Source organism: Haliotis asinina, chromosome 15 (assembly GCF_037392515.1).
Source record: "Haliotis asinina isolate JCU_RB_2024 chromosome 15, JCU_Hal_asi_v2, whole genome shotgun sequence".
Classification (NCBI taxonomy): Eukaryota; Metazoa; Mollusca; class Gastropoda; order Lepetellida; family Haliotidae; genus Haliotis; species Haliotis asinina.
Window position 1 is genome coordinate 43,040,339 of NC_090294.1, and position 25,466 is coordinate 43,065,804.

At 37.7% G+C, this 25,466-nt stretch overlaps 1 protein-coding gene across 1 annotated transcript; it reads left to right on the forward strand.

The window, feature by feature from the left end:
• The first annotated feature begins 1,919 nt into the window (after positions 1-1,919).
• Positions 1,920-24,276, forward strand: LOC137265341 (GPI transamidase component PIG-S-like). Its single transcript, XM_067800725.1, has 16 exons — positions 1,920-2,023; positions 6,919-7,058; positions 8,068-8,161; positions 9,115-9,210; positions 10,387-10,530; positions 11,146-11,255; positions 12,476-12,596; positions 13,481-13,542; positions 15,146-15,260; positions 15,636-15,725; positions 16,299-16,471; positions 17,394-17,450; positions 18,245-18,373; positions 18,952-19,054; positions 19,773-19,830; positions 21,416-24,276. The coding sequence occupies exons 1-16, from the start codon at positions 1,996-1,998 to the stop codon at positions 21,522-21,524; spliced, it is 1,629 nt and encodes a 542-aa protein (XP_067656826.1). The 5' UTR covers positions 1,920-1,995; the 3' UTR covers positions 21,525-24,276.
• Positions 24,277-25,466: the final 1,190 nt, after the last annotated feature.

The window sequence follows — 25,466 nt, forward strand, 5'->3', positions numbered from 1 at the left end:
GGTGTTTCTTTGGCTTATAAAAAACAATAATCACCTGTACAGAAAAGGCCGATCCTGGATTTACTAGAAACAGTCGGTGAAGACAGTTTCCTTGAGTTGATGAAAATATTTAGAATGAACAAAATGGCTTCCTCGGCTCATGAAATAAAAATGACGCAAAACATGATTGCTTGGCTTCAAAGAAGCAAGTGTACCTCCACAGAATGTAATGTAACTCCAATCCAATTTGAAGCAAATGCCACGTTGGTCGATCACTCAGTCTTCTATGTAAAAGTCAATGTTAATATGTTTTAACAGACATTAATGTATGGGCGTTAAAGTCGTGACCCTTTATGAGCATGTATCATGGTAATTGCAGATAATCTACATTGTCACCAGGCATCATATAACTCAATTACCAAAGTTTGATGCCTCTGTTCTAAATGCCAAATTGTTATTGTCCTGTTCTAAATTAGATTTACGAGGATGTACCTTCTTTCCTTGAGAATTTAAATCATTCATTTTTTCAGATTCTGTCTCCGAGTACATCAAACATTTATTGAAAAAGAAAAACGCACTTAGATGTATTGAAAACATGTTGTTTTTGTCATGTTTATTTGAACGGATGAATTTCTTTCAACTCCATCTCGGTACAGCTACACTATTCGTTACAAAGTTAAGCATGTTTATTTTTCTTTTGTGTATGTCTTATATAAAAATAATAATGACAATTCTTTCATTTCAGTATTTACGCGATAAGTGTGAGCGGTAACGGTGCAGTCATGAGAGAAACTACAGTTGTTGATTCAGGTGTTATACCATTGTCAGCTGACAAGAAAATACAAAAGCAGCAGTTATTTCTTGAATGTTTAACAGCATGATGACAGGAATATCCATGTTTGGCCATTAATATTTTTTCTCAACTCCAGCTGCAGCTTAAACCAGCAAAGGAGTGAAAGACGAAAAATAAACAAATTAATATTATTCACTGTTTATGTAACTTATTTTATGCCTGCCTTTATCGTATTAAAAACAGTTTTGTCATTATGAATATATTGATGTATACCTTTACATCTATCTTTATTATTTATGCCTAGAAATGGAAAAACGAACGCTTAAGATATAAAAGCAGTGTATTTTATGCAATTTTAAAATGCAAATCACTTGGCAACAGTATTTAATTTTTTTCATGACGTAAATAGCGTGGCTTTGAGTCTGAAGCATTATAAATACATGAAGATAAGAAAGATCAATCTGAAGTGGGTATTTTTTTTTATTAGTGTGTGTGTTTTTAAGAATATTTTTCGTATCACACCAGGTCCGCGTTTCACAAAGCTCTCGTAAGCCTAAGTCTCGTAGCTTTTCTCGTAGCATTCGTAACCCCTATATTGTAACATAGGAAGCAAGAATGCTACGGGAAAAGTTACGAAACCTTAGGCTTACGGGAGTTTTGTGAAAGGGACCCCTGGACATACATTTTCCAGGTCGTGGGGGAAACTTGAGCCAGATCATTTTAGACTTGAGTGGGTTATTTTCAGTTTCATCAGAGGCCATACACCCAGGGAGCCTATATAGAGTGTTATAGAGTAACCCTGATACACCGGACCATCTAGGCCTGGAAGACAAACTGAGAGACAAGCAATTTGGGCAGATCCGATGTAATTTGATGGCAAAAGACGTACAAAACATGAGCATGCACGCCAAATAAGATTTTATGTTCGCTCCGTGAAGTATTACAGTAGACGATTTTGTTTAGGAATGGCAACTACTTTAGTTGATGGCTTTTATCTAAACATATATGCTATTGAAAAACCTATACGTTCAACATGTATTGCAGCGCTTTAGTTTGAATCCGAAATTTTAGAATATGCTATATAACAAGGAACCAAAAGTGCAAACTTTCGTATTTCGAGGAGTTATCTCCCTTAGAACACCTCTTTAAAATAATGATTAAGTTTGGTATCAACTTCCGGCTTCGTGTTGTGTAGAAATATCACTTTGACTAGTCAATAGAAAATGGGAAAATATCCGAAAGAAGAACAAGGTAAGATGTTTATCTTGCGCATCTAATTCCATTGATTCAACGGTATCATTTCACGATTCCATTTGGATGGGAGTTCCACCGAGAACCAAATCGCTACCTTGATGCATGAAGCGGTCCAGCATCAGTGTCACTCCAAAATTCATTGACAAAACTGAAGTTCACGGGGCATGCTTCTACGACAGGCTTGTGTGCTGTAAACCGAATGCAGACCAAACGGACAAGGCAGGGTATTGACATGTCTTTCCCTTTTTAGGGTTACAAGGGATCGCGTCAGTCGTATATCGACTTTATCTCAGTGAGATAATCCAGCATATACCCATTTAAGATACTCCCGAGCGCCCGATTGGCTATTTTTATTTGAGGGACAATGGCAGGATGCTTTCTGCAAAAATATGGAGGGCATTAACAGTAACCCACTCTCACAGTGCACTGTCTACTTAAAGGGGCACTGATGCTGAGCAATTTCCGTGGACTGGTGGAAACTTTTGTTATTGTTTTTCTCCCGTGAGTACCCGGATGATATCCCAGAATTCGTGACTGGTTAGTGACCTCTGCTGCGCAGTCCGTAAGCGCAATTGATAGTTTAATTATAGACAGATCAACTTAGGTGAAGTCATTTTTACTTCATTACAAATGTATTAGGAAAACAAATGAAACACTTTGAAGGTTAATCTTCTGCCAGTGGTAGAAATGGTAAAAGACTATTAGGACGGAAAAATAACGAAGCCAATGTACGTCTCTATATTTTGTCTCATAACCCTAATTAGTTTATTGTCATATTTGTATGATTCTGAAAATTAATAAAAGAACACACGATTTGCTTATACTCATTGTAAATTTCTAACATGACAGCAAGATTTATACATTGTATAGATTGCCAATGTGGATCCTATTTCACACACATACGCGATCTAGTGTGTGTTTTCTGTCATACAGATTCTGCTGAATGCTACAACAAATAAATTAAAACAAAATGCAAATAATGAATGTAAAACAGACTAATTTTATAGCAACAATGTCAGGCTACTACCTTGTTCAGGAATGTATCCATCAATATCCACGTAAAAGAAATCGTATTCCATTCATCTGCAGCTGGTAAATAATCCTGCTCTGTGTCGCGTGTCTTACAACTGTCTCATTTGCGAAAAAGTAACACATCGTTTCACGTCTTTCGTTGGTGAAAACTAGATAAACCTCTCATTGGTCTCCCAAGATAGCACACCTGGCAACTAATTGTATGATGTCCACTATTCTAAGTAATTTAGTTAACCAATATTGAGCAATCAATCAATCAACGCAAGGGTGGTTAATTCTTTGAAGGGAGGATGTTGTTTTTGCACTCACACTTTACGACAGGGTGTAGTCATCTACACACACTGCCTTTTGACAAATCCGCTAGAAGATAAAAGTAATTAATCAATCAGTGTGTTATCGGTTAATCCTTTGATCGATGTTTGTTTTTGTAACTCAGCTGATAAACCCTCTTGCATCACTTACATGCACATATTACATAACATACAATACATTTGCCATTACAGACCTTAATTTATAATGTTGAGTATTTACTCCAGACAGGAGAAATGCCAAATGGGAACCTCTGTTGAGTAACCGAAGTGGTGTTGCTACTAATTATACCTGTTATAAATTCATGAATTGACCATCCAGAGAATGATGACAAATAACACGTGTAGGTTTACACCATCAAACGCGAGTTACAGCAAGGAAGATGTAATCTCTGTGTCGCATGCACTTATGGGCCGAAACTGTTTTGAGGATACCAACGGAATTTCGTTTTATAAGGAATACACACAGGCATTTGCTGTGTACTTTGGTAAATAGGTGAAATAAATTTTTTTACGTAAGACAATTTTCAGATTTCTCTACCAAAGGCAAAGTCATTGGGTTTTTTTGTTTACGAATTCAAATAAATCAACTGTGTGTTTTATTATCATTAATAATAAACCATTGTAGCTACTATAGCTACCAAAATTTACGTATGCTATTGCTATCACAGCTCAACCAACACTCAAAACTACCTAAACATAAAGCTTTGCAATCTTCCGTACTGAAACAAATGGCTTGCTACGTGCCTGTAGACATCATATTTGCATGTAAAATGACTAAATATCGAGGTTAAAAACACAGAAATAGGATCAAATTGGACCAGTAACTATACCATCCAAGCATCCGAAAAGAACTACACTGCTGGGATATTTGGTTACGATCAGACAAGGAATATCATGGATATTTTAAACAAATGGCATGTGATGGGCATCCGGCCTCCTGACTGTTTAGGTGACAGGACAGGAGCCCAGTTCCTTTGTCCGTCACGGTCGAAGGAGTGGGCGCTGACCAATTTGCGGTCTGCTTTCGTAATTAGACCCTTGGCGAGAAGCATTATTCGCTCCGCATCAGTGCCCCTTTAAAGGGGAACTGATGCGGAGCAATTTCCGTGGACTGGTTCGTGATCTCTGCTGTGCCACCCATATGCGCAATTGATAGTTGTTTTTGTGTAGACTGATCAACAAAAATGAAGTCATTTTACTTCATTATTATGAAAACAAGTCAAACACCTTGAAGTTTACTCATCTGCCACTGGTAAAAAAACGTTAGAATTCAAAAATAACGAAGTCAGTGTACATCTTTATATTTTGTCTTATGAACCTAATTAGTTCCTTGTCACATTTGTATGCATTTTGAAAGTTAATTAAAAAAAACCCACACAGTCTGGTTATACTTACAGTGAATTTCTAACATGATTTTAATATCTAAACATTGTATAGATTGCCAATGTGAATCATATTTCACACACACCCTATTCATGACCTAGTTTTCTGTAATACAGATTCTGCAGAATGCTACAAGAAAAAAATGAAAACAAAATGCAAATATTAGTTCCATTCATCTGCAGCTGGTAAATAATCCTTTTCTATGTCTTGTGTCTTTCAACAGTCTAATATGCGAAAGAGGGACACATTGTTTGAGAATTTTCACACTGGTGTATACACAATCTGACTGGTCACCCAGGACAGCACACCTGGCATCTAACTGTATGATGTCCACCATTAGTTAGCCAATAATAAGCAACAATCAGTCAATCAAGGCAGTGGCGGTTATTCTTTGTAGAAAGGATGTTTTTACACTCATACTTTACGACAGGGTGTATTCAGTATACACTCGTAAACACTGCCTTTTTGACAAATTTGCTGTGGAAGTAAATAATCAATCAGTGTGTTATTGGTTAATCCTTTGATCGATGTTTGTTTTTGTAATTCAGCTGATAAACCCTCTTGCATCACTTATATGCACATATTACATAACATGCAATACATTTGGCTCCTCAGACCTTAATTTATAATGTTGAATATTTACCCCAGACAGGAGAAATGCCAAATGGGAACACGTGTTGAGTAATTTTAGTGGTGTTACCACTAATTATACTCGTTATAAATTCATTAACTGACCATCAAATGAATGATGACAAATAACACATGTAGGTTTATGCCATCAAACGCGAGATACAGCAAGGAATCTCTGTGTCGCATGCAGCCTGAAAACACTTATGGGCCAAAACTGTTTTGAGGATATCATCGGTTACATAAGAAATACACATGGGCATTTGCTATGTACTTGGGTAAATGGGTATATTCAGTTTCTTACGTAAGAAAATTTTCAGATTTCTCTACCAATGTCAAAGTCGTTATTAGTTTACAAATTCAGACAAATCAACTGTGTGTTTTTATTATCATAGATAATAAGCCAGGATCGTTGCTACCAAATTTTACATATGATTTTTGCAATGACAGTTGGGCCAACCCTCAAAACTGTCTAAATATAAAGCTTTCCAATCTTTTGTGCATGTAGACATCGTATTTTCACATGACATGATTAAATATCGAGGTAAAAAACACAGAAATAGGATCAAATTGGATCAGTCACTATACCATCCAGGCATCAGAAAAAAAACTACACTACTACTATAATCATATAAGGAATACCATGTATATTTTTAAATAACTGTGTGTGCTGGGCATCAGGGAATCTTCACTTTTTAGGGTGAAGAAATTCTGCTAATGTGGACAGGAGCCCAGTCCCTGTGTCCGTCACGGTCGAGGGAGCTGGAGGTGACCAATTTGCTGCTTGGTTTCGTAATTAGACCTTTGGTGAGATACATTATTCGCTCTGCATCAGTGCCCCTTTAAGTGCATATTTTCATATCACAAAGGTAGGAATGGCCCATTATGACTGTGATAGTTTCATGATCCTAAGGCAGCAAACTACATCACCTTTCAGTGGAGAGAGTGATGCACCGCCTACTACATCAGAAAAAAGTGCAGCCGATAATGTGCATTTCTCCCATTCCTAATGATGATGCCTGGTCCGAGCTTCATTCATCATTAGGTTTTGATATGTAACTTGTAAGGGATATGGCTGCTTACACCTACTCTCATTAGTCCTTGTGTTCACTTTCCGATAAGCCACTGATTACAGTCACTGGGGTTCGCATGGCTAGGAACCCATTTCAATCAAATGTTTTTTTACGATGATAATCAAGCTCTGATTAAATGTGGCAGTACACATGCTTCTGGGTTTGTCACTAACTGTCACAATGATAAACCCGGTCATTGGGAATCACATGGTTAGGGACCCATTTCAATCAAACATTTTTTTACGATGATGATCAAACTCTGATTTCATGTAGCAGTACCCTTGCTTCTGGGTTTATCGCTAATTGAAAGAACAGAATATTGTCTAGTCAACCTGCAGCCTTGCTCTGTTTACTCACACCTGCTCAATCTAATCAGGGTAATCACACATGTTCAAATCATGGCAAAAGAGTTAAGGACAAAAAACAGGAATGACTCACAAAGGTATCTGTTGATGTTTCTTTACAGAAAAGAACACCCAGGCATATGCAGCACTGGGTATAGGACTCATCTGTGTCGTCATTGGGCTTCCGTTGTGGTGGAAGACTACAGAGGTGTACCGAGTGCAGTTACCATATGGAGAAATCACAACTCTCTCAGACACAAAGGTTAACAATACCATATGTGATGCTGTAAACTACTTGCCATGTGATTAAATTCAAAGGAACAGTTGTTCATATCCTGCCCAATGTTCATATTCTAAGAATGTTGAATCAGTTAGAGCCATAATATGTATGCAAGATGGGTGTGGTCCATGGTACAGAGTGAAGCGTTTGATCCTAATTAATTCAATCACTGTGGAATCAACTTGACTGGGTGTGAACATGGCGCAGGGTGGGTGAAGCATCCTGTAAAATCCTCAGTCGTTGTGGTTATTTGACAGTATAAACATGTTTCTTGATCTCAGATTTCACACTTCTGTTTTCGCATTGAAGAGATTGCCATGGGTAAACCTTGTTTTTCTGCAAGTTGTAAAATTGCTTATTTATTTCGGTCTAACATTAAATTGATCACTCAATCAATCATTTGCCTGACAAAAGATACAAAATCGTCCTAATCTTATGCTGATGATACTTTGTGCCTCACCAGTATTGCAACCTATGAAAGCAAAAGAATCTTCAAACATGTTCCTTGTTGAAAGTGAGAATTTACCTTTGAATTGTATTTAATGGAAACACTACATGTGAGACATGCCAAAATCTGTATGTGTTTACCACAATTGCCTGAATAACATAATACTTATTGAACTCAGTTCCTTCCTTCCTAAATATATGCATGCTTATTTAGCTCAGTTCCTTCCTTCCTAAATATATGCATGCTTATTTAGCTCAGTTCCTTCCTTCCTAAATATATGCATGACTCAGCCTTCCTCACTATCCTTAGTCCAGAGCCTAAGTCCTTAATAATGTTCTGCTGTAGGCAATAATTGATGGTGCGTATGATGAGCCAATGATCATACAATTAAATAGGATTAAAACTTGAGGAAAAAACAGTATGGTCTGTTTCCTCATGTCCTGAAATAAGAAGTACTTGTACTCTTGTATTTTGTCACATTTATTTTGGACTGTCATTTATACTCATGCATGAGTGATACTAGAAACGTCATGGTTGTTGCAGATTGAGTACCTGGTTGATGTGGAGGTGATCAGTTTTGATGGCAGCATTGATTTGTCTCAGTTGAGCAAGGAGGTCCAATCAAGTCTGACTTCAGGTATAAATACTTTTCTGTGATATGTTGAGACAATATAAAATATAACATTGCCATGTTCAAGTGATGACTTGTGGCGATTGATTTACCACAAGTATCAAGGAAAGATGCCAGAATATGTCTTGGCATTGAGGCCTATAGGCGGTCATTTAGAAACATTGATGTTTCAAGCAGTTGATTTACTACAAGTATCAAAGAAAGATGCCAAAATATGTCTTAGCATTGAGGCCTATAGAAGGTCAGTTCTACACATTGATGTTTCGAGCTGAACCTGTAGTGTAGAAAAGCATGTATCTTTTAATTGATAATTTGGTGTCTTTACTTCAGTGTTCCAAGCTGGTGTGGTGTAAGGATGCTAGTGGGTTGTAATTGATCTGTATATATTATAATTATTGCAATATTTAATTAAGTTTGATATTGTCCACTGTGCAAAATAGTCTCAAATTTTCCTTGCCAGTCGGGCTAGCTATGCCTGAACCTTACTAACCCAGAAATTAATTCACTAGCCCATAATTAAAATGTAGAAACTTAGCAAAAGATTAGAAAAAGGTAATATATCGTAATTTACCAAGCCACAGTTTTGCATGATTTTTAAGTGTGTTATGACTTAACATGTTGAAGGGTGAAATATTTTTAAGATATGATCCTATGAAGCTTCACTTGCCAGTCGGACCAGTGACTGGAGATTTACTAGCCTGATTGGGTTTTTACTAGCCTCAGGCTAACAGGCTAGTAGCTATTTTGCACTACGATTATGTCAAAGACTGTCACTTACATATGATCACATGGTATTACTTCCTACGGCAGTATCTCACTGTGTTATCATCTGCAAGTGTTATCTAGCAGTAACTATTTGCTAGTATTGGTGGTCTGGACTGTTAGCAATATGTTATGGAGACTGTAAAATTTTTGTATCGAAGATGGATATGTGATATTATCATGTATGTTTGTTTCAGACAAAAAGAAGACACTCATACCAACCTACAGAATTTCAGCTCGGGAACCAGTCAGTGAAGAATCGGTTATGCTGAAAGTTGCCAGTTCTATAAAAGGTATTCATGACAGTATGGTACAAAGTCAGTTATTTAAGATGTCATGTCAGTTCATTAATATACTGGAGAAAAATAGTTAGATAAAATATCAATCCTAAAATGCCAATATCCTTAACTTATTTTGTCCAGTATATTAAAACGTTAGCACTTTTATGTTTGAATGTTAATCAAATTCACCATTTCATCTTGTACTTAGTCTGTCATACAGACGCTGAAACATCTGTACCCAATACCACCCTTGCTGGTTCAAAATATGTAGCAAGTCTAGATAATTACATTTGCAGAGTCTGTACAAAGATCCTGAATTCACACGATCGTAATTATCAGTTAATCGCTGTCACTTGTTTAGTTAGTATTAACTCTAGGGCTGTAATGATGCATTAAACTATTGAATCATAGCAATTCTTGTGTTTCCAATAACAATTAACTGCTTCAGCTTGTTTTTACTTCATATTAACTGTACATTCATTTGGGAAATGACTTAAGTGAGACAAGTCAAGGAAGAAAAACTATTGCATTAGTGGATCACAATTATCGTTCACCCCAACCCCTAATTAACATTAAGTGGTGCTCGCCCACCCTAGCCAAGAGTGAAGACTTCTCGTTCCCTTTCATGACTTGCCCTTCTACTCAGACATGTGGGAAAGCCTGGAGGACATAGTGATATACAACTTGTGTCTTTAGTTGTTTCATTGTTTGTCTGGTAGGAAGTGTGTGTTATTTCTGAAAATCAAGATCCCACCAAGCAACCTTCATGGAAAGTTGCTGTTGACATTTTTACATGATGGTTTCATGTTGAAAACTTTGAAAGAGGTCAGTGTTCGTATTTCAGCCTTGTGTGAACAGGTTTTTTAAGTTGATTTTGACAAACTATACATCTTTTTTATCATTCAGCTTGATGAACCTGATCGAGTAATGCTGACATCAGAGATCACATAGTGTTATCTTTTCTTATAGTGTCAGATATCATGTAGAGTTATCTTTTCTTATAGTCAGGTATCATACAGAGTTATCACTCTTATAGAGCGTCAGATATCACTGAGAGTTATCTTTTCTTGTAGAGAGAGTTAGATATCATACAGTTATATTTTCTTATGAAGAGTCAGATATCACTGAGAGTTGTCTTTTCTTATGGAGAATCAGATATCAGTAGTCATATAAGATTTTTGCTTTCAGAACTGGACAGAAAGCTGACTAGTCATCTAGGAAATCAACGCAACAAATATTTTGTAGTTTTGCTAAAGAACAAACCAAAACTGATGTCTACAAAAACTTTCATTGGCAGCAATAGGATCACATTCATCCACCCAGATGGCCAAGGTAGGGTGTTCTGTAGAATGCAGATGTGCTTTCTAGTTCTGTTACTGTGATGTTGTTGCATGACTGAAAACATTTGAAGTATTTCATTATCTGCAGCACTCTCTTCAGCATTTCACTATTCTGAGAGTGAACTGATTGTTTGTTGTTTAAAACCACACTCAGAAACATGGCTGTGGTGTGTAAATAATCAAGTCTGGACAAGTAATCCAGTGATCAACAGCATCAGCACAGTTTAGATATAATGATATATTGATATTTGTCAACCAAATCTGCAAGTCTGACTACCAGATCCTGTTGTCACCTCAACTCTTATGGGTTGGTGAAGACCAGTAAATGTTTGTTAGAACCCGACCAGTGGTTGCTGTTAGGAGCAAGCAGCAAGGATGTCACAGAACTTGTCCAGTAGTTCTATTTTGTGGAGTCTTAAAGTATGGTTTGAATGGTTGTCTCCTTTTGTAAGCAAGATATCAAGTCGAAAGCCAAAGATTGAAAGACCACTGACAAGAATTGTTTTCATGAATATTTCTTTTCAACAACATCTGCCCAAATCCTTTCACTACCGCAAGAGATGCCTTGCAGACTGGACTGTAATTTTTCCGGTGCCTGTGACTTCAGATGTGACCACACTGGGGAAGGCGGTGTCTTCCGTGCTGAAGGAGGTGATTGTCAGGGAGGTGGCAGTGAAGAAGAGTCTAGTGGCTGCCAAAGGAGCAAGGTCTTTGAAGGTAGTGAAGTTACCATGGTTACTGAACAGCAGGAATAACATGACAACATTGGTTCCTAGATATCTTCATTAATTTAGAAATGAAATCACAATCAGTCCACAAACATGCTTCAAATGGGAATAACTCTGAATAGTTTGAGTAAATCTGTTTCCTTAAAAACATCTAAACAGTTACTGCAGATGTCTTGATAGTCATGCACATATAAACTATAATGGAGGTTGGTGATGTACAGTTTTGTGTCTTGAGATAAGGTAGTGAGGTTATGACTGTATGTGTCAAGATGTCATATCTTGACAAAAAGGGACCGTTCATAATTTATAGCTAGAGCGGGTGATGATGATTTTTATGGAGATGCATGTACAATGTGAATGAATATGTTGTTATTGTACTTCGAAATTGTTCAAATACCACCGAAAGAAAAAATAGTAGTATCATTGCAGAGAGCTTTATGGAATGTAATACCGCCACTGGCATAAGCTTGTTAGAAATTCTTGGTCATTTAGATTTTAAGCACCCATGAAGATCGAGGTAAGCATTTATCTTCTGTGACCCAGACTTGTCTTAAAACAAAGTCTGGTGACCTTGGCTGAAACATGTCCTCATGTTCCAGTTGCAATGATCACAAAATTGTCAGGACAAGACACAACTATTAAGAGACCACTGCCATTAAACACACACACAAAAAAAACAACCAACAAAAACATGTTTAGCATTTTAGTTATTTTTAGGATCTGTTTCATTTCATGTCTCATGTCTCATGTCTCATGTCTCATGTCTCATGTCTCATGTCTCATGTCTCATATATCATGTCTCATGTATCATGTTCATGTATCACTTTGATGATTGTATAGTCTATAAATAATGAATCGCCTCAATGGCATGGTGGTTCCTCCAGAGAGCGTAAGGTTGTGGGTTCGATCCCCAGCCGTGTCATACCAAAAGACGTTAAAATATGGTGTCTGGTGCTCATCATTAGTGGGTACAACAAGGACTGGTCAGCTTGGAGTCAGCTTGAGAGAGGTATTCATGCTTAATGGTGGCAGCATGGTGTCTCAGTGAGCTAGCACGATAATACCAGCCAAAGTCTGGGCTAGTACAAGCAGCCACAAACACACACGCATGCATGTTATCATATGAGCGAAATATTCTCAAGTGCCATGTTAAATCCCACTTAACCTCATCTGTAAATTTTGTTCATACAACTGTATGTTATTGTTCAGCCAGACAAAGAGAGTATGAGATCACTGAGGTCGACACCTGGATATGATATGACCTTCACCTTGGTAAACCCTCAGCCAGACATTGTAGATGCACAGTGGGACATCAAAGCTGGGATTGATGGTATGTGCACTCAGTCTCGTCTGTTACAAATAATGGAAACAATTATGTCTTCCCCTGCTTATTTTATTATTTTATACTTGGATTAAAAAGAACATATAGGCAGTTATCTTGGAATGTTCTACTGACATGATATGCAGAGTTGTGTAACTTGGAGTGTAACTTGTAACATGTAAGATGGTCTTTTTGAATCCCAGATTCATGATAAAGATAGGTCATTGCTCATGCTGTCGACCACTTGTTTGCTTAACATGCACAATCCAGAAATGATTATTACAATCACAGAGGTGCCTACCCTTACGATTTCTCCATAATTTTTACGGCTTTTACCTTCTAATTATGGTAATATATAGCAATACTACTATTTTCTGGATGTCAAAAATTCCAAATTACTTTTGAAAATTACTTATAAGTCAAGCTTTTAATCTAAAACAATTTGCAACAATCCACAAAGCTTTCTCCAGTTACTGCACTTCCTGTAAGCAGGCGCAACAATTATTCCCAGAATGCATCATGAGGTAATCATGTTGGCAAAGATCGTGTAATTCCGATATGCGAATAAACTACCTCATGACACCCAGGCTTGTTTCTGATTGGTTGTTGTGGGTCGGCCAAGATCATTTATTTCCACTATGCAAATGAAAATTACTGAAAAAACTTGTATTTCCCATCACTTATTACAGATGGGGCAGTTTTCGGGTAGGCACCTCTACAATCATACAATGTCATGTAACTGCTGGAGTGTTGCCAGTCAGGGCATGAAACACTATTGACTAACTCCTTGGCATTTTTACATTTGTCAAGCATGATGAAATCCATCGACCGTTTATGGAATTCTGACCAGTTACAATACTCAGCAGTGTAACACATCTGTAATTGTGTTACAGCTTATCTGAAACCCTTCCTGAGTCAGTTGGATGCCTTTGCAGACTTCACCCTGACATCACAGGTGAGTTGAGATGTCTAGATACATGGTCATATGCTTTCAAAATCTGCTGGATTAGATATTACCTGTCATATAAACCTGAAGTATGCTTCTCATTATATGTTAGGTCATCTCTTGTTTTCCCAGAATAACCGTATTTGAGGTTTTTGTTTTGTAGGGACGGGTTTTACTTTTCACTAGAAAGACCTCTTCCCAGGTTTTACTTTTCCTAATTCTATATGAACATCAACATTCAAATGATGCATGAAATCAATTGAAAAATGTCATTCATCACCCATCATTGACAGTATATTTGTTAAAGAAAACAATTCTCCTTGGTTTGGTAGACGATGTAAAACCATCGGGGTCGGGAAATCTCTCGGAGCTCCGCCCCTTGGGATTTCCCTCCCCCTCCGGTTTTACATTGTCTACCAAAACCGAGGAGAAGTGTTTTCTCTTATGCAAATAGACAGTTCACTGGTCAGACTCTGTGCCTTTGCTGTTGGGGTTCTATGGTATACATATGTAATATGATGCTTCATCAACATCTTCAGTCAGTGGATTGTCTGGTCCATACTCCAAGGTAGATCATCAGTAGATGTTCAGCTCAAAGTGCACAATCTGATCATTTTCACGCCAGATAACCCAAGCTGCCTGTTAGGCACTTTAAGGTTAATAGCCTCCTGCCTTGTTTCAACCAGTCCCATTCTCTATTGAGAAAACAGAGGCAGTTTTGAGCAAACTCACTTACCTCAAGTGAGACCACATGTATCACATGTGCTTTGTTGTGGGGCAGGAATGAAGTCCTAGAAACTCTCAGGAGTCCGTCTGCGAGACACGGTCACCCATCCAAGGAGTGTCTGTGACAGATGTTTAACTGCAACTGATTTGTGACCTGAACTCTATGCACATGACCACACACTTACCTGGCTGGAATATTGCTGGTTACAACATAGTTCAGCCAATTATTAACAACTGAGTTCATGTTTAGTCTACTGGCTTACAGTACCATCATAAACTGACTTTAACAATTGTGCATGTCCCAGTCCATGCAGCCAAGGAAGATAGGTGGGATGGATAACAGCACCTGTTGGCAGGTCAGAGGGGCTCTTGACATTGACCTTTCTCATCAGTGCTGGGAATCAGCTGCATTCGTTACTAATCACCTCATTCCAAGACCTACAAGGAGATTTGTACCCCTATCATACGCCATTTTTGCCAAGAATCATGACAAACCAATCAAACTGCGAGTAGTAAAACACATTTTAAAACTTAAAATGGCAGCACTGTCAAACTTTGAAACTTCACTTAACTATGCAAAGCACAATTTAAACATAAACTTTGAGCTAAAGGGTCATCAACTTTCAACACTGAAACATTACAAAGGGAATGGCTGTAGTTGTTTTGCTCACAGGATGTAGGATATTCTGTGAGTAGCCATGTTTGGAAATTCAGAGTTACCTTTCCTTGGTAGTAGTGCTAGACTATTCTCATCTCCATGCCCAGGTGTGCTTAGACAGGACCCAGTCATAAACAGGAGAGGTGTACGAGACACCATCTGGCTTGCCGAAATGACAGGATTAGTTATGAATGAATCAGCTAGTAAGAAAACCAGATGATGTTTTAGGTTCTGTACTTCACCGGTCTGGTGCGTCGCCCCCACAGAGACTCCACGACAGGCGACTCATTCTATACAGAGCAGGACCTGCCCCATCTCATCACTCCACTCGAGTCCAAGCTAGGTAAGAACTCGCCATCTGTATGTAGTACTAGTTGATTCTTCTGTTTTCTGTACAGAGTTGCTTCCTTTAGTCTTGCCAGGATCTGGATGTCTTTTGTTTGAATCTCAGATTTTCCCAAATAATTATCATCATCATTAAAATGCTGACATACTGTTCTCACTCCTCTAATTCAGACATCTTATCAATCCTAGTGAGGGGTGATTAAGGGGTGACATTTTCAAGTTATTTAGAGTTGGTGACTTAGATTACTATGGAGATAGTTTGTAGATCATGAAAGAAAGGTAATTTGTTTTGGAAGTTACTCATGATATCAATCAGTGAACTACAACAAACAAAGGAGTGTTTAGAAGTAATTATTTCATGTTCCCTGGACAGGTTCTCACACATCCAACAATCCTGCTCTGAACTTCTTGGTGTATGTACCAACACGAGACCAGAGTCCCCTCTATGTCAAGGATAAATCAGGTAATTGTTGTGGAGTCTACATAGCATCACGAGACCAGTGTCCGCTCTATGTCAGGGATAAATCAGGTAATTGTTGTGTGGTATGCAAATAGACCAAAGACAGCTGTATGTCAAGAATTAATTGGGTTACTGATGCCTTATGTTCGAACATGAGAAGTATAAAGTTGTCTTGTAAATGTATGAGAAGTAAATCAAACTTGCAGATTTGGCAGATGTTCTTGTTTCCACATAGACCAGATGTTCTTGTTTCCACATAGACCAGATGTTCTTGTTTCCACATAGACCAGATGTTCTTGTTTCCACATAGACCAGATGTTCTTGTTTCCACATAGACCAGATGTTCTTGTTTCCACATAGACTAGATGTTCTTGTTTCCACATAGACCAGATGTTCTTGTTTCCACATAGACCAGATGTTCTTGTTTCCACATAGACCAGATGTTCATGCTGTCAGTGACTAGATTGTCTGGTCCATTGATCTCCTTGATTATCACAGACATAATGATGAAACTTGGATATTGTTGAATACAGCTTTCAAGCAACACAGAAAGTCAGGCTTAGTTCTGTTTTACAGACAAGGTTGTCCCTAGCAACGCATTCTTCAGTCCTCGGTGGGGAGGGATCTGGATAAGCAATGCAGAAGTCCCTCCCAACTCCAGTCTTCCTCATCCCGTTGATATCGATGTCAGGAAGATGATGGAGGTGTTCATCACTCAGATGCGGATGCTGCTCAACCTGCAGGGCCAGGTACGGTTTGCTGATGTCACTCAGCTACATGTACAGTCTGTGATTAACGGCCAGTCACTTAAGTAAAGTCAGTCATATACCAGTATTTTCAAACACTCATTTACAATCACACACATATTTACATGTACAAGATGTCATTTATGGTCAGTCACTTACTTTTTACTTGTTTACAGACATTTACATGTTTACAGTCACTCATGTACTTACAGTTAGTCACTCATTTATAATCTGTCAGATGTTTACAGTTAGTCACTCATTCACAATCAGTCAGATGTTTATGGCTAACAACTCATTCACAATCAATGAGATATTTACAGTTAGTCACTCATTCACAATCAGTCAGATGTTTACAGTTAGTCACTCATTCACAATCAGATGTTTACAGTTAGTCACTCATTCACAATCAGATGTTTACAGTTACTCACTCATTCACAATCAGTCAGATGTTTACAGTTAGTCACTCATTCACAATCAGTCAGATGTTTACAGTTAGTCACTCATTCACAATCAGTCAGATGTTTACAGTTAGTCACTCATTCACAGTCAGTCAGATGTTTATAGCTAACCATTCATTCACAATCAATCAGATATTTACAGTTAGTCACTCATTCACAATCAGATGTTTACAGTTAGTCACTCATTCACAGTCAGTCTCACATCTGCAGTTAGTCTCTCATTGAAGTCAGTCACTCAAATATTGTCATTCATTTATTGTGAGTCACAACCACGATACAAGTACATATTATATTGATACAATATATTGATATTGATATATATACAATATACAATATATATATTGATATATAGATACAACTATGTGTTATATTGATATGTAAAGGCTGTTTCCTATGTCTATAAGAAAGTGAGTTCTGAAAATTTACTGAAAAAAATTCTGACTAACTTGACTATTGAACTGTTCCAGGTCTCAAGTGCCGACCTGTCATTTGCTGACCTGGAGAACCATGGTATCACACCATGGGTAAGTACTGAGTAAGACATGAATGATTTACTGCTTGACAAGTATTAGATGAGCCACGACCTGACAAATGACCCCAATTTGCATATATGGGAACGCCATCCAGAACATACCATTTGAAACAAGAGGGAAGCAGGTTGTCGTCTAAATATTAAAATGTTCAATTTCCTTGTGCGAATCGTGTCTTGCTTAACGAAATCTCTCTACGAGACACGTGATTAACAGTAGCGGTATTGATTTCACGCCACCGTCAGCGTGTATTGCACATGCTTAGTCCCCGACCTACCTCATGTACCTGTAGCAGTCGAGTGTATTCGTCTACATTCCCTGCCCCGCCTACTTGTCACAAACGCGTTTACTGCACAGGCTCATCTAATGCGTGTCAAGCAGTATATCACTGCATGCTGGCTTAATTGGGCGGAGTACTTGACATGATGCAGGCCTCAGACTTTTACACTCAGAATATGGATGGTGCTGAATACCTAAAAATGGGCCAAATCATTAAGTCATAAGTTCCTGCTTTGCCCAAGGGATGCAACTGTGCACAGCAAATTGTGTGCTCCAGACAAACTCTACAGCATGTGTCCCTATGACACATTAGTTTTGTTTAGTTTGTTTCTTGACACCACACTCAGCAATATTCCTGCTATCTGTAAATATTTGAGTCTGGAGCAGACAGTCTAGTGATCAACAGCATGAGCATTGATCTCAAGGATGCCGTAAGAGACTCCATTTGTCAATGGAGGACATATTTTAAGTATATTAAAATTGTTCTTTCACTGTTTCATTCTATGCAGGAGGTGGATGCTTGGCTGAGAAGTTTCTGTGTGGAGAACATCGCAACATCAGCAGGGACGTTGTCCTCCCTTGCTCAACTGCTTGGGGAAATCGGCAACATCGTTATCAAAGATGACATTGGTACTGAGGTAAGTTTCAACCGTTATTCTGTCTTCTTTCAAATGTAACTGAATAAGCCAGATGCTTAGATGCCATCAACCAACACACCAGATTTATACATCTCAGGTGACTCGATATCAGTTCTAACCCTGAGTCCCCAAATTATCTCCCCTTCTGAATTGCATTAGGGTGCTGGGACAAACGTTCTACCCAAGGTCTCCAGATTGCTTCATATGTAGGTTTTCATTTATCAACAGCTGTGATACAAGGCATCCAAAGAGCAAGTTAAAGCAAATATACACATTTTAGGAAGATTACTAAACATTAACAACTTTGACAGTGTTGGCATTTGTTTCAAATTAAAATCAATCTGCAACTTTACACTGCACTTAGGCATGGTCATTTGTCATGGAATCTGAAAGAACTCAATATTAGGAGTGCAGTCATTTTTACTGGAAGTATAAGTAACATGATATAAATATACTAGATTCTGGACTATAAACTGGCCCTGTGTTGACAGCAATATAAGTCTAAGTCTGACTCAGAAATTATGTTTTCAAAATAGGAGACTAAAGGATGATATCATTTAATGGCTGACAAATTGTAGGTGGAATCATCTGTGGCAGCCATCAGGGAGAGTCTCAGACAACTGGCTGAGGGACGACTAGAGGAAGCGTTCCTTTCTTCCAAAAAGGCTCTCATAGCTTCAGGTGGGTTTCTGGTTATTTTGTCTCTTCCTCAGCTTCTTTGACTGAAGACAGGAGGAAGAAAATATACTAGGAAACATCTACTTTTATCTGAGAATAAAACTGACAGGATGTTTCATTGAAGATATGTGAAACAGTATTGGTGTTGAGAGATTTAAGTGAAGCTCAAAGACACTGAGAGAAAAAGGAAGTCATTTGAGACTTACAGTCCCTTAAATGAACATGATTGATAATCCTTGTTTTTGTGTATGTACTTGGAAGATTGGAACTTTAATCATTACATCAGAACCCAAGATTGATTTTATTCTTTCAGCCATCCAATATAATTTGAAATATAATCAAATATCTAACGATCCTGTCTATTAAACCCATAAAGATCTGGGATTGAAATATAATCAAAAATCTAATGTTCCTGTCTATTAAACCTATAAAGATCCGGGATAGAACTGCCCTTCAGCAACCCATGCTTTTTGAAAGAGGCAACTTATAGAATTGTGTAGTCAGATTTGATAACTTGGTTGACACATGTTGTCATATCCTAATTGTGTAGATTGATGATTATGCTGGTGGATTGTCTTATAAAGGCTTGATCATTTACAGACTGCTGTCATATGCATGATATGGAATAATACTGAGTGTGGCTTTAAACAACAAACAAATACAACCTGGTGTGTATAGAAGTTCTTATCAACAGTTAATGAGATTGTCCAATTTATTGCAGAAAAAGCTTTCTTTGATCCTTCTCTGCTGGAACTCCTATACTTCCCTGAAGATCAAAAGTAAGTCAGTCCTCCCCATAGTTTACAGACCTGTGAAGGTACGGGGTAGAACAGGCCTTCAGCAACCCATGCTTGCCATAAAAGGCAACTATGCTTGTCGTAAGAGGCGACTAACGAGATCGGATGGTCAGACTCGTTGACTTAGCTAACACATGTCATCTGTTCCCAAATGGGCAGATCAATGCTCATGTTGTTGATCGCTGGCTTGACTGCTCCAGACTGGATTACTTACAGACGATATACCTATATAGCTGGAATATTGCTGAGTGGGGCATGAAACTAAACTTACTCACTCCGTCACCATTGTTTACACTGGGGAAATAGTAGCAGGAAATACTGGTAACTGGTCATGTCACTAGTCATTTATTGTGTCACTCAGTGGTCAGTGTGAATGGTCAGAGAATGTATTGCTACTGTTCTTGTCATGGAAAAGAAAGGTGGTTGGGTAGCCTAGTGGTTGCTCATCTTGCCGAAGATTGATGTTTGATACCCCACATGGCTACAGTGTGAAGCCATGTCGTGTCTTGTCGTGTAAAACCCTACACACTCATGATAAAAAAACACTGTGAGGTTAGAATGGGCCATAGTTGGTCATAAGGGTTGACAAAATGGGTGATTGTGTGTCTTCGTACGCCAATCAGTTGTTGCTGACAGTGTCGATCACTGACTTGGGTGGTCCAGACTCCCATTATTTTCGACTGCAATACGATGGGAACATTCTGAATGTGGAATTAAACAACCATCTAACAAAATAAACAAAATACTGTTGGATTGTACTGTGGACATTCATGTTTCTCTGTCAACATTAATACATTTATTCAGTGTATCTCATCACAAGGAACCCTGTAGGTTCCTGTTGAAGAACTGGTTCAAAGTCACAAATATTTGTAGTACAAGGATACTTAAAGCAGATTCTCTATAAGAAATGCTCGGCATTTAGAAGCTGGTGTGATGAAGAGGAGTTTGGGTTTTTTTATGTATAGACAACTTCTTTATTGCAGTGGATGCAGCATTTTGGTGTAGATCCTAACACCATTAGGCTAAATTAAAAAAGTGAAATGTTTCTCAGGCATTGGTGCATGACTTTTATTTGTGCACTTAACAATTTTTTATTGCCATTCTTAAAATGTAATTTTGACCATGCCACGTTTCTTTCATCCATTTGTCTACTCTAAGAATGAGTGTCTGTGTGAATCTACAACTCATTAACACATGCTAAGCTTTTCAAACTGTATTTCTTAGAGAAAAAATAAAAATTTCTCCCTTGTCACTTTTTTTCTGTCAAAAATTTTTAACAAGTCCTACCGTCCTTGTCACTTTTGAAAAATATGTACCAGAGAAATATTAAATGTTTTTATGCAGCCTCATCAAGCTGGTGTTTTGTTTAATTTTTGATAGAAAGGATATACACCAATAAGCTTCTTTATATCGGTGTTAGGATCTACACAAAACGTTGCATCTACTGCAATAAAGAAGTTGTCTATCAAGCACTCCCCTTCATGTTGCTCATTTTATCAATCACTGATTTATGTACTGGATCAGTCTCCTTGATGAAAATCCCTGTCATATGTCTGTTTTGTTCCAGATTTGCCATCTACATCCCCTTGTTCCTGCCGATCAGCATCCCTGTGTTCACATCGCTTGTGCAGGCCATAAAATGGTTCCGCAGCAGGAGGAAACAGAAGTCAGAGTGACCGCACCATCACTAGTCAATTCATTCTATGCAGTGTCTCTGGAACAGGCCTTGGCACAGACAGCAGTTGTAGCGATATGACTATCAAATATAAAAAAAAACTGTTCAACTTTAAAAATAAGCATGGAAAGCAATGAATCTAGGTTTAGGAATAACCCTATAAATGTTTCCAATGTTATCAATGTATGATTTAGATGGTGCCTGGACTGAACTGCCAGTTCTCGTGGACCCAAGGAATATTTAGATCTTATTGCATTTCAGTTGAATCTGATCTTTTTTATCTTTTTTATTCCATTTCAAGTTGGATGTAAACGAAAGGGATAATTGAGGCCTAAAACAAAAACATGTTGTGGTTCTGTTAACCCAACCAACCTTTGAATTCTGGTGCCAACCCTAGTTTTTTTAAGTGGTATAAATAAGATAAATATTGTGATAGAGAAAGTCGACATGATGGCCAAAAGCTGAATTAAGTATGTAAGTAAGTAAATATGATATTAGTTTGTATTGTACTTCTGAAAAAAATGTAAAAGAAAAACAATATTCCTACCTACCTAAATGTTAAAAAGCTGTAATCAGAACCACTACAGTATTTTGTTAGCTCACCTGCACAAAACAGTTGATATATTTTGTTACAGGTAAGGAAACATTGTTTAAATGTGGTAACACAATAGATATATAGTAAATAGATATTTGTATATTTGCAGAACATATTTTGAATATGAATGTTGTCAAACAGTCTTGTTTAGTAGCTGCCTTGGTTTACATAATCGACTGTTAACTGCTTGTCAATGTGAGCTACAGGACTTGGTCCGGTACCAGTTCTGAGCTCAGAGACATGTTCTAGTGTGAAGAACAAAACCTGATGGACAATACCATGAGCATCAGTCTTGACATCCTCGTGTATCCAGTACAATTTATCTTCATCCTTTCAGGGTGAGGGTTGAAGACTCAGGTTAAATGTGGCGTTAAACTAAACTCACACACTGATTTTGCCTTGTGTGCAAGTTAAGCTAGAACATTGAAGGTCTTGGTACCAAATGAATCCCATCCTTGGGGATAGTACACCCAAAAACATCATATTAAGTGGTATGATTCAGTTTACATGTGCTGCAATAAAATAGGAGAGTTGTCAAGGTTTTTGCTTTAACATATAGTGTGTGTATGTGTTGTGATTTTATGCCAGTCACATGAGAAATGTGGAGTTTGTTGAATCTATTTATTTTTTTTCAATATACACTGGAAGTCAAGTTTGAGGAAAACATGACTCTTGGTCGTATAGCCTGTTTTGAAAGTATTGTTTGAGATTGAAGTTAGAAAGGGAAGAGTTTGCACAAACACATAATTGAAATCAAGATACATGTGCATGATGCATGCATTCTGGCATAAATTTCCATCTTGAAAGGCCATTGTTCTCTTGTTTTCTGATCACAGCAGCTTTGTGTTGGTTAATGAGAGATCAAGCCATTGGATGTCTACATAGTCTCCAGCAATGTTTCTTTTGCCTTTCAGTATATATACTGGGCACCAGGCAGGGTAACAATAAGTACAATATTCTAACATTTTTGGGTTTGACACTGCAAGAATCAAACAGCCTGTGATCTCCAGCAAAAGCTTTGTCCACTAAACCACACAGACAATCAGTTTGTTTGTTAGAAAAGGGGAGATGGCATTCTGAAGAGAAGCTCTTGTGGTTAATGTGTCCCAAACATGATGAAGATACACACTTGATAATGAAAGATACAATCTTGGTTGTATTCTCTGGAATAATAATTATTGAAAGAAAATGTGTTTTGTAATTATGTATGTATTGGTTGAACGAGATGGTGTTTGTATAAATGTGGGGGGTGTTTGTGTAAATGTCTGACTTTTTTGTATTGCTGGATACATCTCAGACTGTGATATCTGTGTCAAACAGGATATCTTTGCAACATTGCTGTATTTAGAGTCTTAGCTGTAGGAGTGTGCGATTATTTCTGAGAAATTATTTCTGGGTTATGGCTGCTGCTTTGATGAAATGATGTCATACATTTCATGTGTGATGGTTACAAGTCTAATGAAATGATATACATTTCATGTGTCACAGTTGCAGGTTTGATGGAATGATATCATACATGTCATGTGTCACAGTTGCAAGTCTTATGAAATGGTATCACACATTTCGTGTGTCACAGTTGCCAGTCTGATGAAACATTTCATGAGTCACAGTTGCAGGTTTGATGAAATGATATCATACATTTTGTGTGTCATGGTTGCAAATCTGATGAAATGTGCATGGCCCACCTGCATCATTTTCTTACCAGCATATATGCAGTTGTTATTCAAAAAAACATTTATAAATTTTGGAGGGAGAGTTCACTATACATCATAGTCTTGCACACATCATAGTCAGTGAAGACTGACGACTAGTCCAGGATCTCAGGTGACACGATCATTGCCAGTATGCTGGACTATGACATTGTCAGTTCTACAAGCTACCTTGTCATAGGTCAAACATTGCTTAGCACATTAAAAATAACAAAGTTTGTGGAGTGGTTAAAGCATTCTTTTGTCACACCACTCGCTCACTCCAAGTTCATGTTGACAAATAGTGCAGGTGTTGCAATACTGAATATGTAAGCACACTGTAGATAGTTATTTACCTTATATCGACTATTCTATTCACCAGTCCTTGTTTTGCTATGAATGGCTTTTGTATGGATGACTGTTATAATTAGATGATATTTTGTAATAAAAAATACTCCAAAATATAAAAATTTGTTTATTCTTTGTAAACGTTTTAAAAGATGTGAATATCCATATTATATATTCTTCTGATCAAGGAATAGAAAGAAATTCTTTGAAGTTTAAGTTCAGACTGTTTTTAACCAAATAATTGGTAGATTAGAGAAAACGTGTTCAAATCTGATATTTCAGGTTTAACTGACAATACAAATAAATGCAGTATTCTTTATCTGTACAAATAAAACCATGCCTTCAAACAGGTTCAACAACTGAAAACTTCACTTGTATTGCCTGGTATTATTTGAATGGAAGTTTCCCATTTCTATTAGTGAGGTTTGTTCACCGCCAGTGATCTGACATAGTTTTGACTATGAAAAATGCACAAAATAGCAGCAATGCTTTGAACAGGGAAATATGATATTTCATGGTTTTTGTTCAATGTTGTGTAAAACGCAGATGTCTCATTATACAGGCGTTCATCCCTGGATCCCCAGATGGTATGGCATGGTATAATTGTGTCATCACACACTGACATCGAACTCTTATCCAGATGCCTTTTCCAGTATGTGCTGAAATGTATATTAGACCCCGACTATTGAATCCATATTGTTTCCAATAATCAATCTCAACTCCCTTGGGAGTATACAACCCAGTCTGCCCGGGAGCAATAACTTTTATCATCCACTGCTTGTCCTAAACTGAAATTCAGACAGCTGAATATAAATGTTTAATGGAAACCTACATTCATCAAAACAGTAGCACTTCCAGGCTTCTTGGTTTGAACTTGTCTACAGCAACCTTTGACTGTAACGTGGACACAAAATGGACAATGGCTTGTGATAGCTCCCCTAAGCATTAATCTAGTCCCAGTTCAACTATTTATGGGCCACAACAATACAATAAGATACATGCTGACTGTGTCATTAAACAACAAATATTTTTTTGGAAATCACATTTTTATACAGTTACAAGATCTTTGGACAAAACAACATTTTCATTGTTTGTTGTTTTTTCAGCAACATTCAAGTTACATGGAAGTGGTCTGTGGAAGGTTTTGTCTGGACCAGACAATCAAATCCAGTGATCAACAGCATGAGCAACAATCTCCATGATATATTACAACATAATATGCTGCCCATACACAGCCCTAATGGAAATGGTATGTAAAGAATGAATATCCCTGGAGAAAAGTGATCTAAACTGGAGAACTTGCAGGGGAGGA